Source organism: Centropristis striata, chromosome 7 (genome assembly GCF_030273125.1).
Source record: "Centropristis striata isolate RG_2023a ecotype Rhode Island chromosome 7, C.striata_1.0, whole genome shotgun sequence".
Classification (NCBI taxonomy): Eukaryota; Metazoa; Chordata; class Actinopteri; order Perciformes; family Serranidae; genus Centropristis; species Centropristis striata.
The window spans coordinates 24602184-24621164 of record NC_081523.1 but is presented as its reverse complement, the minus strand read 5'-3'; the positions used below and the strand labels follow the sequence as shown (position 1 = coordinate 24621164).

The following is an 18981-nucleotide window of genomic DNA, read 5'->3' as shown; positions in this document are numbered from 1 at the left end:
CCTTATTACCCCCTGGGAGCTGCTTGTCTTTCTCCTCCACAACTTGGACATTGAAGTGTAGGATGTATTTATTGTGTTTATTTATTATATTGTTGTATTTTACTTATTTCTGTTCTTTCATGTAAACTGCTGCTCTGGTTTACTTGAATTGCCCTTCGGGAACAAGTTTTTACTGTTTCTTTGTGCTTATAATTTGTATTGTTTGTATAAATCCTGCTGCAAAATTAGTTTTTGTTTTTCTTTGAAATATATAGTTTTTAAATTTTCTTTTTCTCCACCAAAACAAAGAAATAAAAAAACATATTAGCAATATTTACAGAAATCAACAAAAATGGCACTTGGAGGGCTCAGACCTCCACCAAGGAAAATGGTGAATTCATTTGCTCTGCGGACAGTCCCATGTCCTGACTTGGGAAGACGTGTTTTATATTAATTCTTCATATTTATTTTGACAGTGCTTTGATTTATTGCTTGGTTCAAAGAAGTGAGAGAACCAGTAGGGAAGGTGTCTACCAAAAATGTTGTTGGTAGATAACTAATACAACATATTTAACAAGAATTTACCTTGGTGGAGGTGTGCGAGCTGTCGGAGTGTGTGCGGTTAAAGTCTGGTGACGTGTCGAAAGAGTCCCTCTCCTCTCCTGAGCTGGACCGCAGGATGGACTGCTTCTTTACAGACGAGCAGGGGTAGGAACGTCCCAGTATGTCTTCTTCTCCACTGTCACACTCTAGGAGACTAGGGCTGTGTACACACACACACACACACACACACACACACACACACACACACAGACACACACACAGTTGTAGGCAAAAACACTGTGTTCAGATTCGTGTCATTGACACATTGACATTTGTTCAGATAGCAATCTTAAAAATCCACCCGGTCAGATATGATCATGATGCCTCCAACTGGTTCATAATTCAATTGTGGAAGCATCAGATTTAAATCTTAAACTCAGGAACATGACAAAGTAATATGTGCTGACTCTGTTTCCACGATGGCCTCCACCAGTTTGCACATATAAGTGCAGATGATTTTGATCTAAAAATCACAATGGATAGTCACCATACCACATAATGTACAGTGCTCACAGAGAAGATCCTGCAGCACTGAGGAAACTGGAAGGAATGTTCAGCAACTTCAACACACAAACAGCTCAATTGTGTCCAGGCTTCCTGTCACTTTCTTCACCTTCATTGACTACAATCACTATACAAGATGTAAAGAAATGCTGAAATTCCAAACAGATGAAACCTGGTTTTCTTAGAACTGGTTAGTCACAGGAAAATACAGTGATTCGTTTTAAAAATAAATAAATAAAAGATTCCACTTGGCCATAATGCAATGCATTTGTTCTCTCCTGTTAATATAAAAAAAACTCAACCAGTTGTGACGCAGTCAGATTAAACTTCTCCAAAGTCTTCACACTTTGAGTGCCTCTGATTATTTTAATTCAATAATTAACAGTGATAGTGTCCTACCTTAGGCCTCGGCTTGTCTCAGTCAAGCTGCATCCTCTGCGGTTCAAAGCAGGAGAAACTGGCAGACACGGCTGCGTCTGACGCCGATGTGCTCCCTCGAACAAACGGAAGGCGGAAGCCAGGGGGGAGGAAGGAAAAGACGGGGAGGAAGCAAAGGGAGAGGGGGGAGAGATGCGAGGAGATGGCTCTTTGTGATTCTCCAGGCTGGGGCCTTGGATACCCCTCTCCCCATTATAGGGTGAGGATGGGTGCCGGGTTTGGCAACAGCTCCCTGAGTCAGGGGGAGTCATGGAGAAAGAGTCCCAGCAGGGGCTGCCAGGATGGGGCGCAGGGTTCACCTCCTCCTCCCCTGGAGAGCGGTATTTAATGTCAGCGTCATCCACCTGGAACAGAAAAGTGAGAAAGTGAAGGAACTGTTCCACAGGCTGATTTTTGGCTCCTGTAAAGGAACATTTTATATTTTTATATCACAAGTCTGTTTTTGACTAATGTTCTAAGCTATGCAACTGATGTACACTGTCGATTTAAACACAGAAAAAAAATGTAATTTTAGCCCGGCTTACCTGGTCCACCAGCATGGCGTTAGCGTATACTCTGTCTTTGCCGTGTATCATCGCTGACAGTCTGGCAGCTGCAGCCAGAGTCGGGGACTGGGCCTGGCTCTCCCTTACGGACTGGCTTTTCTCTACAGGACGGACAGAGAGAGAGAGAGAGAGAGAGAGAGAGAGAGAGAGTGAGACGGGATTTTTCAATATTACATTTGGTTTCCACAGCAACACCAAATAACTTCTCACAAACACAGGAAGTGACATAGACATCCTGGGCAGTTGCATGTCATTGTTCAGGACCAAGAGTCCCTTATGAGTGTGCGTGTCCATCTAAATGGCTTTCCGCACACACACTTGAATGGGTGTGCATGGAGTTGTGAGCGGGCATCTGTAGGCATGTTTCTTCCCCACCCTGCCGTCAATACAGTGTGCGAGTGGAAATAACTCCCGGTGAGCACACAGTAGCATTGAGAGGAACCCTTTGGACACAGTGGAGTCTCTGTGAGCTGCAGCCTGGTTCTGCTGTTAAACAGGGGAAAACACTCCTGCTCTCAAAACACACACACAGCCCCCTCTGGGATGCTGCTCTGTACTAAACACAGCTTCTCCACAACACAGTTTCTTGGAAAGTTTGGAAAACAAACTACAGGCACGCACAAAGAACAACCATAAAGAGGCTATACGTTACTTGCCACAGCACTCACGACAGCAAACCTTTTTTCATTACATTGTGCAAACAAGTTCGCATTTAAAAGCGCGTCAACAAAATAAACAGGGAAAGAAAATTGTGGATGTGAGATTAGAAAGTCACACTGATTTATGCTAAAACACAAAATACATTATATACTATATTTCCAAATTCTAACTCAATAAATGTAAATGTTAAGCTTGAATAAAAACATTAAAATGAATACAAAATTCCATAGTTTAAGCTGCAAAACTGGCGGGAATATTAAGGTTTAGGATCATGTGATATGATCGAAAGCTCCAGAACAACTAAATGAATCTTAAAGGGGGAACTTTGTAGACTTTTTCACCTTCAAAATCTGCTGTTCTTCCTGATACTAGCTTTATAATTTGTTGGGATTGAGAAAGAACTGCAGAGTGCTATTGCAGCTCTGGTAGCTGTGGGTTGCAATGCCGTTCCTTGTTTTCTTTGCTTGTATTGCATGCCAGCTTCATTTCCAACAGAACCATGAAAAGTGTAGAGGGTATGGACAATATTTTTTACAGTGAACATTTTCCAGTGTTTTGACTGACTTGGATATCCCTCCGTGTTCAGCCGGAGAGAGGCCGAGGCTGAGGCTGCAGCAAGGCAGCACCCTCCAGAACCTGATCTGCTGAGAGCAAACACCAGCTGCTGGTGTCTTTGCTCAAATTTTCCTCTGATGCCAAGAGAAACTTAATTATTCTGCTGCAATGACAGTGTGGACAGTTTTAGTTGAATGCTGTTGCAGATGACAGCTTTGAAAGAGCCTGCGTATGCTAGCTGTGCATTACAGATTTACTCCTCACTTAGACGAGGATAAATTGGAAAAGACAACCAAGACCAACAGGGTGATTTTGGGGTAATTTTTGTCACAGTATTTTGCAAATTTAGCGTGACTCTGAAGGAGTGAGAGCTGACAGCATGTGGATATGTGATAAATGAGCAGCCGGCAAAGAGACAACGGGGAAAAACAGTATATGGAGCCATCTTACTTTCACATCTAACTTAGTACATTAAGGATTTATTACAAAACAATTAAGTTAGTCTTTGTTCGGTGGGAGAGAAAAACTGGAATTCAGGGTTTTATTTTCCTCTTTAGGTATAGAATATTTTCATTCTCACACTCACTGTGTGGCCTGCGTGTTATATCTGAAACCTGTGTAGTTACTTGTGAAAGGCTGGCTCTGAATACTGTCGAAATTAGTTAAATCAAAAGCAGAGATGAAAGGAAAACTCAAGTTAAATGAATAAAGCCATTATTTTTTAAACTAATTTGAACACATTTTATATATTGCTGGGAAGATTACTCTGAACAAAATAAGAGTGTCTTGAAAAAGTGAGTTTTTAGTTTATTTTTGAAAAAGTGGAGTGAGTCTGAATTTCGGATGCTTGGAGTTTGCATGTTAATCATTACACTGTAAAATAACTGAATCTGTAAACTAAATGTAGTGGAGTAGAAATTAGTTGAAAATGAAATACTGTAATAAAGTACCTCAAATTTCTACTTAGTTACTTTCCATGTATTCCATGTATTTAATGATGAACTTCTTTACACAAAACAATTTCAGAAAGAACAATCTATACTGTAGACAGAAGCCCTTAGTTTTTATATCTGAAGAACCAACACTAACTTTAAGTAGTTAACCATTGATCTTTAAAGTATAATGGCCAGTCATGAAGAGGACTAAGAAAACCACATCACCAAACTACAAGGGACTATCCCCTAACCAGTCATAAATCTACCAACTCCCCCTCAGTGCTCCGGTGGAGCTTCTTAGCAAGCACACAGAAGAAGACTTTGGTTTGATTCAGCGGCTCACAGGTATGACAGCATTATGCATGAGAAATGTGGAAATCTGAGAAGCACTCAATGGAAAAAAGAACTTCTAACCACATTAGCAACCGGTGGTAACTGTATCGTACTCGTCACACTAACCAGAAAAGGCAGCCTCATTAGCTCAGTCATATTATTATGTTCCTAATGACAGTCTCACCTTTCGCTGGCCAAGCCATGCCTGAAACCACTCCAGCGGTGCAGCAACATGTCTTTGGCACCGCTGGTTTCACCTAAACTCATCAAGCAGATATTAAACCAAGACTCAACAGTCCTCTAAAAAAAACTAATCCACGGTTTATACACAGTTTCCAAGCTACCAGCACCACAGAGCAGCAGCAGAGAAGCCCAGCATTTGTAGCAGAAAGTAAATCAAACCAACAATTGGCTGTGCTTCCTGTAGGCGGTGAGTCCAATAAATCTGAGAGGCAACGGGGAGTCAAGCAGACATTGATGAGGACACCAGATGAGTCCTGCTCCATCCACAACAAATGTAAAGACTCAAGCTGCACCACTGCAGGTCACACAGAGCTCAATCAATCCCACAGTTATGAAGACTCCCTTAAAACAGCATCATATGTCCCAGAACTAAATTTACTGTAAGTTACTGCAGCTCAAAAAATATACAACCTGTTCTTCTGTTGTTAAAAAACTTCTTGATCCTCTTAGTTCCACATGAAAACATTATACTGTACATGGACCTGAATCTAGATCCATAACACTTCCACAAAGTCACGTTAGACCTTTTTCTACGCATTGTAGGATTAGTTTTACTCCAATATCAAATCCTGAGATGGGGTCAGATTCTGGATGTGGGTCAAACCGCTGTTTGAAAGCAGATACCGTTTCATTTAAGCCCACTTAAGGAACTTGACAGACAAGCGTAATAGTAAAGGTTCTGGGCCACGTCCAAAGCCACAGCTGGCTGCCACAGGCCCAATCATTCACACACCTCTGACCCATAAACACTGCCTCAGTGAACATTACTGTCAGCCTCTGCGATCTGTGTTTAACATTAGTTAACTCAGGGAATAACAGAGGACCAAGGAGTTCATATTTCTAACAAGTTAGAGCCGCACAAAATCAATCTTTGTGCCGGAGAAGCTGTCTTTATTGCTGAGATGGAGATTGCTGTTCTTTCAAAGCAGGTTTTGAGGAATGCAGAGCAGTGTGTGGGGCCATTTCTATAGGATTTTGCACACACAAGGTATATTTGGAGTGATGTGATATTCAGAGCATGTCCCTGAGAGAGAGCCAACCCTATACAGTAGCAGTGCCTGGAGCGGCAGCAGAGTGAAAAAGAGAGAGTTTGAGCTTTACAGAGACCCAGACAAAGACAGCAGTCAGTGCCAGGTTTCCAGACCAGGGCAGTTAAACACAGAGAGTGACCCTTCAACCCATGCACACCCCTGGGAGAGAGAGATCGAGTAAGGCAGGATGGAGAGGGGGGTGAAGGGCTGCCACAAGGGCTCTTTCTCAAGGTTTACTCTCTTTGGAGGCTGCTGGTGTGCTAAAAATGACCAAACCAAATGCTCAAGACAAACAGAGAATCATAATTGCTAATTGCGTAAACACCTAGGCTTGTTTATTATAGGTATAAAGGGGTTATTTGTCTATGCTGTCCTTTCTTTTATGATGTAAGCCGTTTTTTAAGCGCCGCACCAAACAACTGTCACTTCGGAGAGAGCTGGAAGAAATTAGGAGCGGAGTGAAATAACAAGCTGAGTTGAAAAGAATAAAAACAGAGGGTGTTATTACCTTTTAAGAGGAGAGAGATAATTGTTTGACTTCAGTGTTCATGGAGGGCCGTATAAATCATTAAAACAATTGTCCACCAAAATCCACAAACCCACTCTGAGTTATGACACCTGCGGTCAAACATCCCCGTCCAAGCATCACATCGTGCGTTCCCCGTTGTGTTTACATTTCAGTGCGTCACCCGGCCCAAGAGATCCTGGAAAAGGTAAACTCAGAGTAAGCAGCGATCAGTCCTCGTGAAGAAATAAACTTGCGGCTCCGCACACCTGAAATCACATTTCTCTGTGCAGGTGCATTGTTACACCAGAGCTGTTTTACTTCACGTGCTGGCTTGTGAAAATGTCTAAATCCACTTGGAGAACATATGGCCGGTTTATATAAAGTTTATATAGTGCCGCTGTTTCTTCTCTTCAGCTGCATTGCACAGACAGGCAGTGTGTAAAAAATTTGCCGATGTCAATCACAATTAAGAAGCAATAACATGGATAATCTTGCAGAGGTTTATGGTGAAAGATGAGGAAAAGACCACTGGAGTTGAGCCATGACACAGAAATGGCAGTAAGATGATCTTCCTCTGTCTCTCCCTCTCTCTCTGTCTCTCTTCCCAAAAAACACACACAGTCACTTGCACACAAGCAATGCGCTGTTTAACCATTTTGGTTTCAGTTTGCACTATTTTAAGCATTCACTTCATCTCTCCCATGACTAATGATGAAGCAACAAGCTTGTGTGCAAAGTTTAAACACCAACTGGATTTTGGTTGAGTTGTTCATAAACTACCATTAGACTGTTGCAAACACTTTGATGACACTTCAGTGACAGAACACTAATTATAATTATCAACTGCAGGTGCTTAAGCATAGGTACAAATTAAGCATCAGGCATCCCATTTTGCACTTTATGGAGCCCAGCAGTCACATGAGGCCACGACTCATCAGCGGGGTTCATTCATGCACACAACAGTGAGGATGTCGAAAGCCTCAAGCCACTCAATGAGCTTCGAGTGGACATCTGACATTCCCCGACATACTGTCAGATATCAGGTTACATCACAGGCAAACATACAGTTATCTCACTCTGACTGACTGTGTTGCAGAGGAGGCCTGTGAATAAGAATGTGTAATGGGAACAGTCTAATTTTAACTGTATTGTTCCACAGCGAGCAGTGCCAGGGGGGCAGTTTGTGGTAAAATGTTCCATTTGCCGTCTGTAACATGATGTAGCTTTAAGAGAAGAGATGCAACTGAAAAAGGGAAACTAAATAGTCTGTCTGTATGTCTGTACACACGTTAGCAGTTTTCCTTCTGACATTAAACCGCATGCATCTATTGTGTGTCAAACACGGCAGCAGTTAACTAACAGCCAACACTTTGTCCACTTTATAACTCTACAAAATTAAAAGTGAACTGTATTGGCTACTCATACAACCAAAACAGTGTGACCGGATGTAAAAAGGAAAATAGAATTGCTTCTATAGAGTAATAAATGATCTTATACATCTATAAATGACAGTTGCACTCACTATTACCTTTTTTGCCTGTCTTCTTTCGCATCCTCATCTTAGGAAAAGAGGGCCAGGAGTAGTTAAAAGGAGAGTCCGAGTCAGAATCCATGATTTGCTATCTTCCCAAAATCTTCATCCAAACAGCACGAGGTGTTTGATAAACAAAGAACAGTGCCTCAGTTTACATCCATTTCCCAGTGGCTGAACAGACTGCGGACTAGCTGCAGCGTTCACTCTTCTTTTTCCAGAGCCCCGCTGTAGACACTCTGACACTTCAGGAGTGAGCCAGCATGTTCTCCTCTGTCTCCCCAGGCCACCCCTCCCCCTAAAATCCTCCCCTTCCCCCTCGACAACTCTGCACCAACTGTCCGACCGAGCCGGGACCGAACCCTGTCTTCTCCCTCTGCTCCTTATTGCGAGTTATCTCTCAATCTATCACTTTCTCCTGTCTTTCTGACTGCTCTTCTCAAATCTGTGCCAACATTTCAGTCTCTGAGTCTTTCTCTGTCCCCCTCAGTCACTCATCTACCACACACAGTACAGGGGGGAGAGGGAGAGAGATCAACACATGCTGACAGGAGCAGGGGGGAGGAGTATATTGACTGCCGGAAAGAGTGACTGAAGAAGGGAGAGAACCAGAAAGAGACAAAGTCAAACATAGGAGTGACTTCAGAACCTACAGCGAAGACAAACATGAGGGCAGACAGCTTAGCGGAGGTGAGCCCCAGACACGGGAGAAATCATTAACCCTGTGAGTTCATGATTGCCTCATGCTGCAGACACTCCAAGGTACAAGCCGTGCACCCCAAACATGCCCGCTGCCACGTCTGAGGAGAGCCCTTCTCGATCACTCCATTCTCCCGGTCTCTTTCTCCATATTTTAGCATGTCAAAGCCGAGCTGAGGGGGAAAGGGGTTCAGAGCGTGGGGGGGAGCAGTCTGCCAGGTCAGCAGCCTCACCATGGAGACAGCAGTGAGAGCCGCTGCTGTTTTCTTCTTCTATGCCCCCCCTCCTTCTTTTGCCAACTTGCAGGAGTACAGTGCTCCCTTTGCAGCAGCAAGCATAAAAGTAAGTTTGGCTAGAGGTGGTAAAAGTGACAAAAAGTGAAGGGGCTTTAAGAGACAAATCAGACAATGGCCCTCTGGAAAGACGCCCAAACATGGGTTTATAAATGCACATAAATGAAGGAATGTTATAAAATAGACAGAAAAAGGGGGTAAGAGAAGGCTTTTGTAGGCAGAATATATGCGGAGGAGGGAAGCAGAGGTACACTGAGACTATAGAAACTAGTTTCTGTGTGTGTGTGTGTGTGTGTGTGTGCATGAGAAGGGGTGTTGGCACTATACTAGTGAACATTAATGCTGCCTTTGTGGGGTCTGTGTGAGCTTTAATCCTTTTTTCCGTTCTCCAATTAGATCCCTCAGCTGGGGTCGGAGACTCTTTTTAGCATTTCTGGCGTTGCACTCATCGTCTGTTGTCACAGAGCCAAACTATCCATATCATAAATCCTTTTCTCTCTCTCTCTCTTTTACCCCATTACACACACACACACATCATTCTCACACTCCTCCACTCTCCTCTCCCTGGGGATCTCAACAAGCTGCTGGAAAACTGCATTCAGCAAAGCCCTGGCAACCCCCATTCAGCCCCATTTTTTTCACTTCCCCATACCCCTTGCCCTCTTCAGAGTGCTCTTCCCCACTGCATTCTCCCTCTCCAACACACAAGTGCACACAAACACTGACAGCACACACACATCGACCTCCTTCCTTTCTTCAACTGTGGAGAGCAGAGCTCTTCGGGATGAAGTGGCCTTTGCTGTTTGTTCACTAAATTCACATTAAAATGCTGACCTGGGAGGATGGGACTAGGGGGCATGGGTGTATAAGTTTGTCTGTTTGTGTGTGTATGTAGGTATTTGGGGTCGAGTGTGTGTTTTGGGTGGAGTATTTGAATTTCAGGGGCATTACGAGGGCAAAGGTGGGGGGAAAGTGGAGGTAGGCAGAAGGATGGAAGACAAGAGGAAGAAACTTGTGTTTTTTCCCCTTAAAAGTATTAAACTATTACACATCGTAAAGCTTATGGCAATGCTGAATTTAAAGGGACAGTTATTTTTCCACAAGCTGAGTGCCATTTTTTCCATTAAATTCGAGAGAAAGCAGATATCTCTGCAGATATCTCCAACACTTACTCATACTAAAACAATCTAGACTGATAAATAGCACTACAGGTAAAAGGAAAAATATGTATTTCTGATTTTGGGGAAAACTGTCTTCTTAACTACAGTCATGCCAATGAAGTTAGAGTCATCTGAATTGTAGAGAGGAAAGAGTTGACATTAAGAAGACAGGGGGAACATGACAGCTACGCTCAAAATTCCTCATCCCTTGCTGAAGGTCTGGCTACAGAAGCTCTGTCTGTCTATTTGATGACGCATTAGCTCAGTGATAAAAACAAACTGTAATCGCACTATGTGCTTCACTACTTTTTTTTTTTTAATGAAAGGCTTCTGGTCACTCGTTATGCCCGACAGCTTCGGAATGTCTAATGAGGAATTTAAATTCCTCAAGGGTCAAATAAGCATTGTAATCCCCTAAGAATTACATGTTAAAACCTTACTCATTTTCAGTCTAAGCCTCTTTTTTTTAAAACATGGCATTGAGGGGAAACTGGGGAGAGAACAGGATTCAAGTGACCAGAGTTATTCGTCTGAACCACAAAAAGTGTTTGAAGGGACCAATCGAGGTCACAGGCAGGCGATCTTCAAAAGACCAGAAAATGCAAAAATCCTCAACCAGCCTACAAAACTCACACAAATACACATATGCACACGGAGTACAAAATGGCTAAACCATATAGCGTGGAAAACAACACCAGCCACAGGAAGTTCAGATTGCAGATGTCCAGTGCCAAGTGTTATAAAGCCTGAAGCCTCAGCTTGTAACCGCAGCATTCTTACACTGAGGCATCAGTCTGCTCCGCAGCAATACAAGCCAATTATTAACCCGCAGGATGTTCCCACTCTCAAATCCTTCCCTTCCCGTCCTGAACAGATCAGAGTGAAGCCACCTTCGGCCACATAATTAGGATTCATTTCTGTCCCGCTGTCACTGCTGGCAGGAATAGGATGACTCAGGATTGTTCTCTACATGTCGCATTAACAAGATTCCTTCCCACAATCACTGTAAACACGGAGTGACACGACTCCAAAAAACTCCACAGAGAGGGGGAGGCGAGAAAAAAAAGGGGGACTGAAATGTGATCGTACAGTCCGTGGGGATGGTAGACAGCCACAGTTGAGGATTAGTGTTGGGTTCCAAGTTCTGTTCAGGAAAGGAAATGTTTCCTGCAGTCGGATTCACTTAATGATTAGAAGCTACTTGGATAACTTCCTATGTATATAACGCCACCTAAAATAACAATGATCAGTTTCAGTCTGCACCAAACATGATATACAGCTGAAGCACCGCAAGCTCTAAAATAAAAACTAAATCTAAAAACAGGCTTCGGAGAAAGTAACCTTGCTCTGAGTAAAGTTTAAAGAGACTTTAAAAATAAAATCTTTACCAGAGTCAAACTGTGATGGATCGTCCTCCTCGTCCTCTTCATTCAGGCAAAACATCAGCGGCTCCTCATAGCCCTAAAGAAACAGAGAAGCTTTCACCAAATAGCACATATTTCCGCTGTGAGACTTTCTCATCAGTCCACAAGCATACCACAAACTATAGAGTAGAAGTAAGTACAAAAACACAAGTGTTTGGCAAGGGTATAGGTGTGTGACAAAGAAAGATCAATTAGTTAACCATCTGTATCACATAAAACAGGTCCTATTGGATGAACAGAATCATGTGCACACGCCACACCTCTCAAAACATGACACACTTATATACACACTTGACTGCTCACAAAGTTGGCTATTCAGCAGTGTATGCAAGGTGCCAACTGCAACACCTCAACAATAAGAGTGGAACATTGTGGAGCATTGAGGGGCAGGCAGTGCCACTGGCTGATGCAGATGTTCCTGGAGATTGAATGGAGCTTTGAGAGTTTTAAAATGTGAAAGTTGATAATCAGGATTTTTTAAGCAACACCTGTTTCAAAGTAGTTAAAGGTTCAGACGTATTCTGGAATGTTTTGAAAGGAGAGGTAACTTATGTTCATATTTGACTCTTCTCATCAGATAGAAATGTCACAATGTGTCATTTTCTGCCACTAGGACTTTCTCAACCAAAATAATAACATCTTGAATTAGTGTGGTAACGTAGGAGTCATTGTCTTCCCCACTATTGTCATCATCAGGGTTTCACTCATTTTAAGAAACAATTTTCCAGGACCTTTCGTGGAGTTTTTCTTTGCAATACAGAACAGCACTTGTTCACAAACTGTCAAATAATTTACCAGTATTGTATGGAGACATTTAACCTAGTTTATCCTGTGTTAATGTTGCAGGGTTTATGTCTCAGGTTTGAAAATGTGGCTTAAAACTAGATAAAAAGTCAGTTTATGACAACTTCTGAAACTTACCGTTACTTTAATTCTAATTACAGATTTCTCTGGTGTAAAATTGATGAAAATTTGAAATTTGAGATAATGAAGGTACACAACTCAACAAAACAAAACATATAAGTTGCATATCATACCTTTTAACACACATGCGATTTATGGTGTGAATAAATATATTCTGGTAGCACTTTAGTCTGCAGCTCTTTGTGAAATATTATGATTAAATACTCACATTTTCTTTTCCAGGAGCTCCACTGATATCAGAATATAGTGCTGAAAGAAGAGAAAACAGACTCAAATGCAGACATACAGCTGCCATTAAACTTCAAAAGGTGCTCAAGTAAGCACAGATGTTTGTCAAGTGTTTAACAATGTAACCATGTATTTTTTCTGTTCATTACCTGGGGAGCTCCCTACCATGTGGCCTTGCTCTACTTTCTTTGTATTTAACTACCATGTGCATCCCAGATCAAAGGACATGGTGTATGATTTCTTACCAGAAATCAAGCAGTAACACACAGAAATGATTGTTTGGGTGGTTTGATACGAAGCCCGGGGTCATGAAGAAATATAAAGGCATATAAATGTGGGAGTGGGAAGTGGCAGCGACTCATAAAGGATATATGGGTTGTGAGAGAAAGACAGAAGAAGGGAGACAAACAGCAAAGGCTGAGAAAGGAGAAGTATAGGTAAATATTAAGAACAACCCTAATCTGACAAAGGTTCGTCTGTGCCTCAGTGTGATACCGTAAAACACATTCACTCCAGTCTGATACAGTGATGCCAGCTGGCTCCACAGCAAAGGGACACAGAGTGTAAAGGGACACAACCTTGTTAAAGAGACTTTGACCTTCAAAATTTCATCCTGTAAATCACTAGTTTATTTACATTTTTATTGCTTGTCTCAAACATTTGCTGACACTTAAATAAACACGACGTAAAAACGAGATCCCTCAAAGTACTTAGGGCTGTAACTACAATTATTTTTAGCATGCATTATCTGTTGATGTTTTGTTTTTTTAAATATACAATGTCCTAAAAAATGTAAAAATAATAATAATATTTTTTTAAAAGCTCAGAGTCAAAGGTGACATCTCGTTTGTTGTGTCCAAATAACAGTTAAAACCAAATGATACAAAGCAGAGAAAGGCAGAAAACATACATCTGGGAAGCAATATTTTTGTTTGATAAATCACTTTTTATCTTTATTTTAAAAGCAATCAGTTATCAAAATTGTTCTTCGTATATGTCCTGAAGAATCATTATTTAACTAATTGTTTTAGAACTTGTAATATTATAGATTATCTGCTGTGCTATTTTCCACACTATATTCACACATTTCAAATAAAAGATGAAAAATGTTTGGTTGCATGTGACTTTTTTCACTGTGCTGTTAAATTTTACATAACGTACTTGACTTGCTTTACCACAAAACCCCACAGGAGGGCAGTCGATGTCTGTCAGTATTGTAGTCTGATTCAAGCCACAGTATCTGGCTTCTGGCTTCAGAAACCAATAGAGAAAAAATGGCAGAGCATTGCAACATAAAAGAGAAGATTTAAGGCTGCATGGTTTAGTTTAACCAGGCCTCTAAAATCCCACAAATCAGATAGATTAGGAAGGGTATGATACCGTTCTCTGTAGGATCATCCACCAGTTCTTCCTTCCCTAAGATTGTCTGCACACGCTCCCTCCTTAGAGCTTTGATCTGTGAGAGGAAAGATGATGTTTAAGTAAGAGGATGCTGATTTGTGACAATACACAATTCTCTACTGGCATTATTTTGATGGTACTTCCAGGTACATTAGTAGCAGTTTAAAATTGCTTCTGTTTAACATATCATTAAATGAGGTCTCTACTGGATCACTGTCTTGCAAAATGTCAACAAATAAATTAATCTCATAATTTTTAGACATTTTAATGTGAAAATGTTATAAATCATGCCTTTGATCCTGTGTTTACCTGCAGGAGCTTTACCTGCATCGAACAACATCTGCAACTCAAACATACCTCTCTGAGGAACTCCACATCTCTGAGCCGGTCTCTGAGAAGCAGGATGTCGGCGTGCCGGCTCTCCTCCGAGCTCCACCTCAGGTTTTGTCGGACTGTCAGAGTCAGGTTTCCCGTATCATGACAGAACCTCAGTAGACGGGACCGGTCTGCCCACACCTGGGACAGACCTGCTGGAGGCGTGGCAAGAGGGTTGGGTGGGCTGCAGCACAACAGGTGGGTTAGTTTAATCACAACGTAAAAAAAACAAACTCAAGGAATACTGTTTTAGCAGGTCTTTTTCAGGTCAAGTAAACGGGTCTAAAGTGCTGCAAGAGATTTATGGATCCAGATTGCGCACAAAACATTCCTGAGGTTGACAGGTAGTACTAACAGGTGTTTAGCATTTGATGTGTGTACTTCAACTAGTATATCGAGAGATCTAAAGAATGCGGTTTGTAAAGTATGCATGTTCTCCCTGTGGCTCTGTGGGTTTCCAATTGCGGTCCAAAAACATTCAGTTTAGGTTAAATGGTGACTCTAAATTGTTTGCAAGTTGTGAATATGAGCATGAAATGGTTGCCTGTCTCTATCTAGTTCTGTCAGTCTTTTGATTGACGGTTCAGGGTGTATCCTGCCTCTCACCCTAATGTCAACGTGGGTTGGCTCCAGCCCCCTGTGACCCTCTAAAATGTGTGTGTGCTTTGATGGATGGGTTAATAGCTAGTGTAAATCTGGAGTTGTGTTTACATCTAAAGGAAAGCCCTCCCTTACTTTATAGGAAATCTCTGCCCCGGGTGCATAATCTTACATCAAAACAGTGACTCATTTGTCAGTATCCCTCTCTGTTGGAGCTTATAATCTTACTGTGTGAGCAGCTCCAATAGCTCGATGTTGCCTGCGGTCTGTGCCAGCTGCAGCGGTGTGACTCCCTCTTCGTTTGGCAGACTAACAGCCATTAGACCCCCCGGCTGACAAAGCAGCAGCTCTGCCAGTCGATACAGACCCCATCTCACAGCCAGGTGGAGGGGAGACTCCCTGAGACTGTGCTCTGCAGATGAGGGGAGAAATATAATGAGATAAAAGTATGCAGTGGGATCTAAGACAGCTCCTGAATGGAAGAGGAAGGAGAGATTAGCAGTAAGACAAGAACATATTCGCCAGTGAGATAAATACTGTGGGAGGAAACTAACATGTCAAGAATCTCCTCTTGATAACCACCTCCTCATGATAATTAACCTAAATGTCAATGATTGATTTATTCTCTTGCACAGCACTGGATGTCTCTGCTCCACTGACCCACTTTAAGGCAGTAAAAGCTTTTCAACAAAGTGGTGGCAGCTTCTTATTTCTGTGCCTGCCACTCAACACAGCTCAACAAGATCTGTATCCAGGTAACTGGCCTGCATCAAATCAGCTACAGTCAAGCAGCAGGTAAGCTTGGCAATGTATTGTTGCATTTCCAAAAATTCAATGTAATCATAAAGGTACACTATGCAAGATTTTCCTAAAAAAAACAACACTGCAGAGACTCATAGAGCAATACATATTTTTTCTTTTTCTTTTGCTGTGTTCATGGCAATTCAGGGCATCACCTGAAAACAGCAGACACTGTGCTGAAAAAATGCAAAATTATTGGAAAAATACCAAGTCGAAGACGCTTGGTGGACAGTTCCTTTTCACATTGTTGCCGAGGAGGGTCCAAGTTGTTGTGTTTACAAACAGTAAGCGACAATTCCTGCATAGTATGCTTTTGAAGGAGCAGTGTGTGGGATCTACTGGCAGAAATGATAATATTCAAAATTATATTTTTATTAAAGTATTATCACCTGAAACTAAGTTATTCATTATTTCAGAATGAGCCCTTTATATCTACAAGCAGGGGCCTCATGGATCAACGCTGCGTACGCACAAAAACATTTTTCCCGCACACGCCACATGTATGAAAAGTGAACTTGCCGTGAGAATGTCCGGACCGATGCGCAATCTCTCAAGCTGCCGTGAGAATGTGCGGTGGCACCGCAAACTTTTGTTTGGCGGAAAGTACTGTCTTTAATGCTCTATTTTAAACGTGTTTCAATATCTTATCTTATTTTATCATATCTTAACTCAAAGTACACACAACTGGCTTGTGTTTACAGTTTATAACTCTCAGACAATGGAGGAAACTGCCGTTTTCCACCCTCAATAACCCGTTCTAAATATGAGGACATAGATGATTTTTCATCATCTATTATTATATTTCATATTTCACCTGCGTACTGCTGCTTACTTGTGCAATATTAGTATGTTAAAGTCTGTATATTTTTTAAGATTGTATATTTTCTTAAGTCTATATATTTTTCTATTTCCACTATTCTTATATACATACAGGTGCAAGAAAAAGTAAGTGAACCTTTTGAAATGACCTAGTTTTCTGCATTTATTTGTCATGAAATGTGATCTGATCTGCATCTAAGTCCCGATTATAGACAAACACAACGTGCTTAACCTAATATCATGCAAATAATTACAATATTTCATGTTTTTATTATCCATGAAACTTTCATAATGCTGGTAGAAAAAGTAAGTGAACCCTTTGGCTAATATGTGCATTAAGAGCTAACTGGAGTTAGGAGGTAGCAAACTTGGAGTCCTAACAATGAATTGAGATTTGAGTGAGGTGTAGAAATACTTTGACCAATGAAAAACACTCTATGCTATTCACAAGAAGCATCTGCCCATATGAACTGTGCCTCGCAAAAAAAAAGAGATATCCGAAGACCTGCTATCAAGAACTGTTGATTTGCATCAGACTGTAAGGGGTTACAAAGTAACCTCAAAGACTTTAGGTATTCACCAGTCCACAGTTAGATTAATAGTCCACAAATGGAGTTGATTTTGTACTGTGGCTACTCTCCCTAGAAGTGGGTACCCATCCAAGTTCACTCCAAAGGCACAACGCAGAAAGCATTCATTGGAACTGGTTAACATCTCTAGTCATGAGTCTCTCTAGTCACCACACCCACAGGATTGAACAGGTGTGGTGTCCACGGCAAGACACCAAGGAGGAAGCTACTGCTTTACAAAGAAACATCACTGCATGCCTGAAGTTTGCCAAAGAGCAACCTGACACTCCACAAAACTTCTGGGAGAATGTTTCCTCAGTCCACAAAACAAAGGCTGAGTTGTTCATGAAGAACACCCAGCACTACGTATGGTGTAAAAAGGGCCCTGCATTTCAATATGAGAACATCATGCATCATGAACAACATGTGATGTTTAATTGGGACAACAAGTTAAAGGCAAAGTGTGGCTAATAAACTGATGCGTAAAAATGATTTTAGCATGCATTACGCAATGGCTGCTCTATCGGTTCTGGAGAAAATAACGGTGGACTTTAGACGGATCGTGTGACTTCTGCCATGGTGCAGGTCTCTGATCCGGCTGTGTTAACAGCCGCAGTGACACCTTGTTGCTGATCCTGGAGCTGAGGCACCAAAAAGCACACTTTCCTGCCTCCACCTCAGAGATCACCTCGTCCACCTCGCAAGCAGTGGCAGCACGTTGATTTGCCATTGTTTTTCGCTAATCAGTGGGCATGCCGGCGATTTATAGTCATTTGCATGTCATCTGCATATTAATTTACAGGAGAAGCCGGGCCGTGGTTGGTGGCTCGTGCATGTGCGCTCAATTCCACGCTGATTGTGATATTATCAAGTAAAGGTGCGCATAACCTGACGTAACCACAGTTTGATTCATGTGGAGGTGAGTTTGGGTACGTACTTTTCTAGTACGCCATCTTTCAGTATGAAAGCTACGCACTCTTTGTTACATGAGGCCCCAGGTCCTTTTCCACAGAGCCTACTGTGTTGCACTGCCATGTTTCTACAGTGGCCCCAGACAGACAAACCAAAACTGGCTCTAGAGAGGACCTTTCACATTTTTTATGTTCCCTGAAGGCCACTGTAGGTTCCCCACATGCTTGAAAAGGGAGGCGTGAGGGCAGGGGTATTCAACTGGCTGCAATCTGCGACTTCACCACTAGATGCCACTAAATCCTTCACTGCTCCTTTAAAATATTTAATCTCCCATGAATCCTATTTCTTTAGGTTCAAAGCACTAGTTTTTTAAAGGAAAAAAGACTTAAAGTAAGCATAGTTTTGACCCATAATTTGACCCACTGCAGTATTTGTGACAAATTCACTAGCAATTCAGACATTGACAAATATCAGTCAAAATTATAAAGGCAACTGTAGAAGCGAGTAATTTTAACTTCAATAAAAAAATGCAGTGTCTGACAGTCACCATTTTCAAGGGAACTGACAGAGGTGCAAAGAGGCTGGGGAGATGCTGTCTGAATGGATTTTGAATCAGTCGCTAACACTGTGAAAGTTTGGCAAGGGGAAAAGAGTAAAAAAATATACAATACCGTCTATGCTCATGAAAACTGATTGAGGGACTTTTAATGGGATATTACGAAGTGACGATGCACACTTAAGCCTCAATTATGAAACACAATCGACACTTTAGACAGTACTATCAAAAACAAACATGCATCACATCAGTTGATATTTGCTGCTGGGGACTATTTTACTGCAACATGTTGTGCTGTATGCCATAGCTTATTCAGGGAAAAAGTGCTATTTCACACATTGGGGATGACGAGGGA

General features: G+C 41.8%; 1 protein-coding gene across 2 annotated transcripts in view; it reads right to left on the bottom strand.

Moving 5' to 3' along the window:
• LOC131974836 (rho guanine nucleotide exchange factor 28-like) overlaps nt 1-18981 on the bottom strand; it is a 46525-nt gene that overhangs the window by 18176 nt on the left and 9368 nt on the right. For both annotated transcript variants that reach the window (XM_059337318.1, XM_059337319.1), the window contains exons 6-13: nt 15198-15381; nt 14352-14553; nt 13974-14049; nt 12574-12614; nt 11406-11478; nt 2049-2170; nt 1486-1868; nt 565-742 (exon numbers count right to left, since the gene is read on the bottom strand). In XM_059337318.1, the coding sequence (XP_059193301.1) occupies nt 565-742; nt 1486-1868; nt 2049-2170; nt 11406-11478; nt 12574-12614; nt 13974-14049; nt 14352-14553; nt 15198-15381 (1259 nt within the window). The remainder of the gene's footprint in view (nt 1-564; nt 743-1485; nt 1869-2048; nt 2171-11405; nt 11479-12573; nt 12615-13973; nt 14050-14351; nt 14554-15197; nt 15382-18981) is intronic.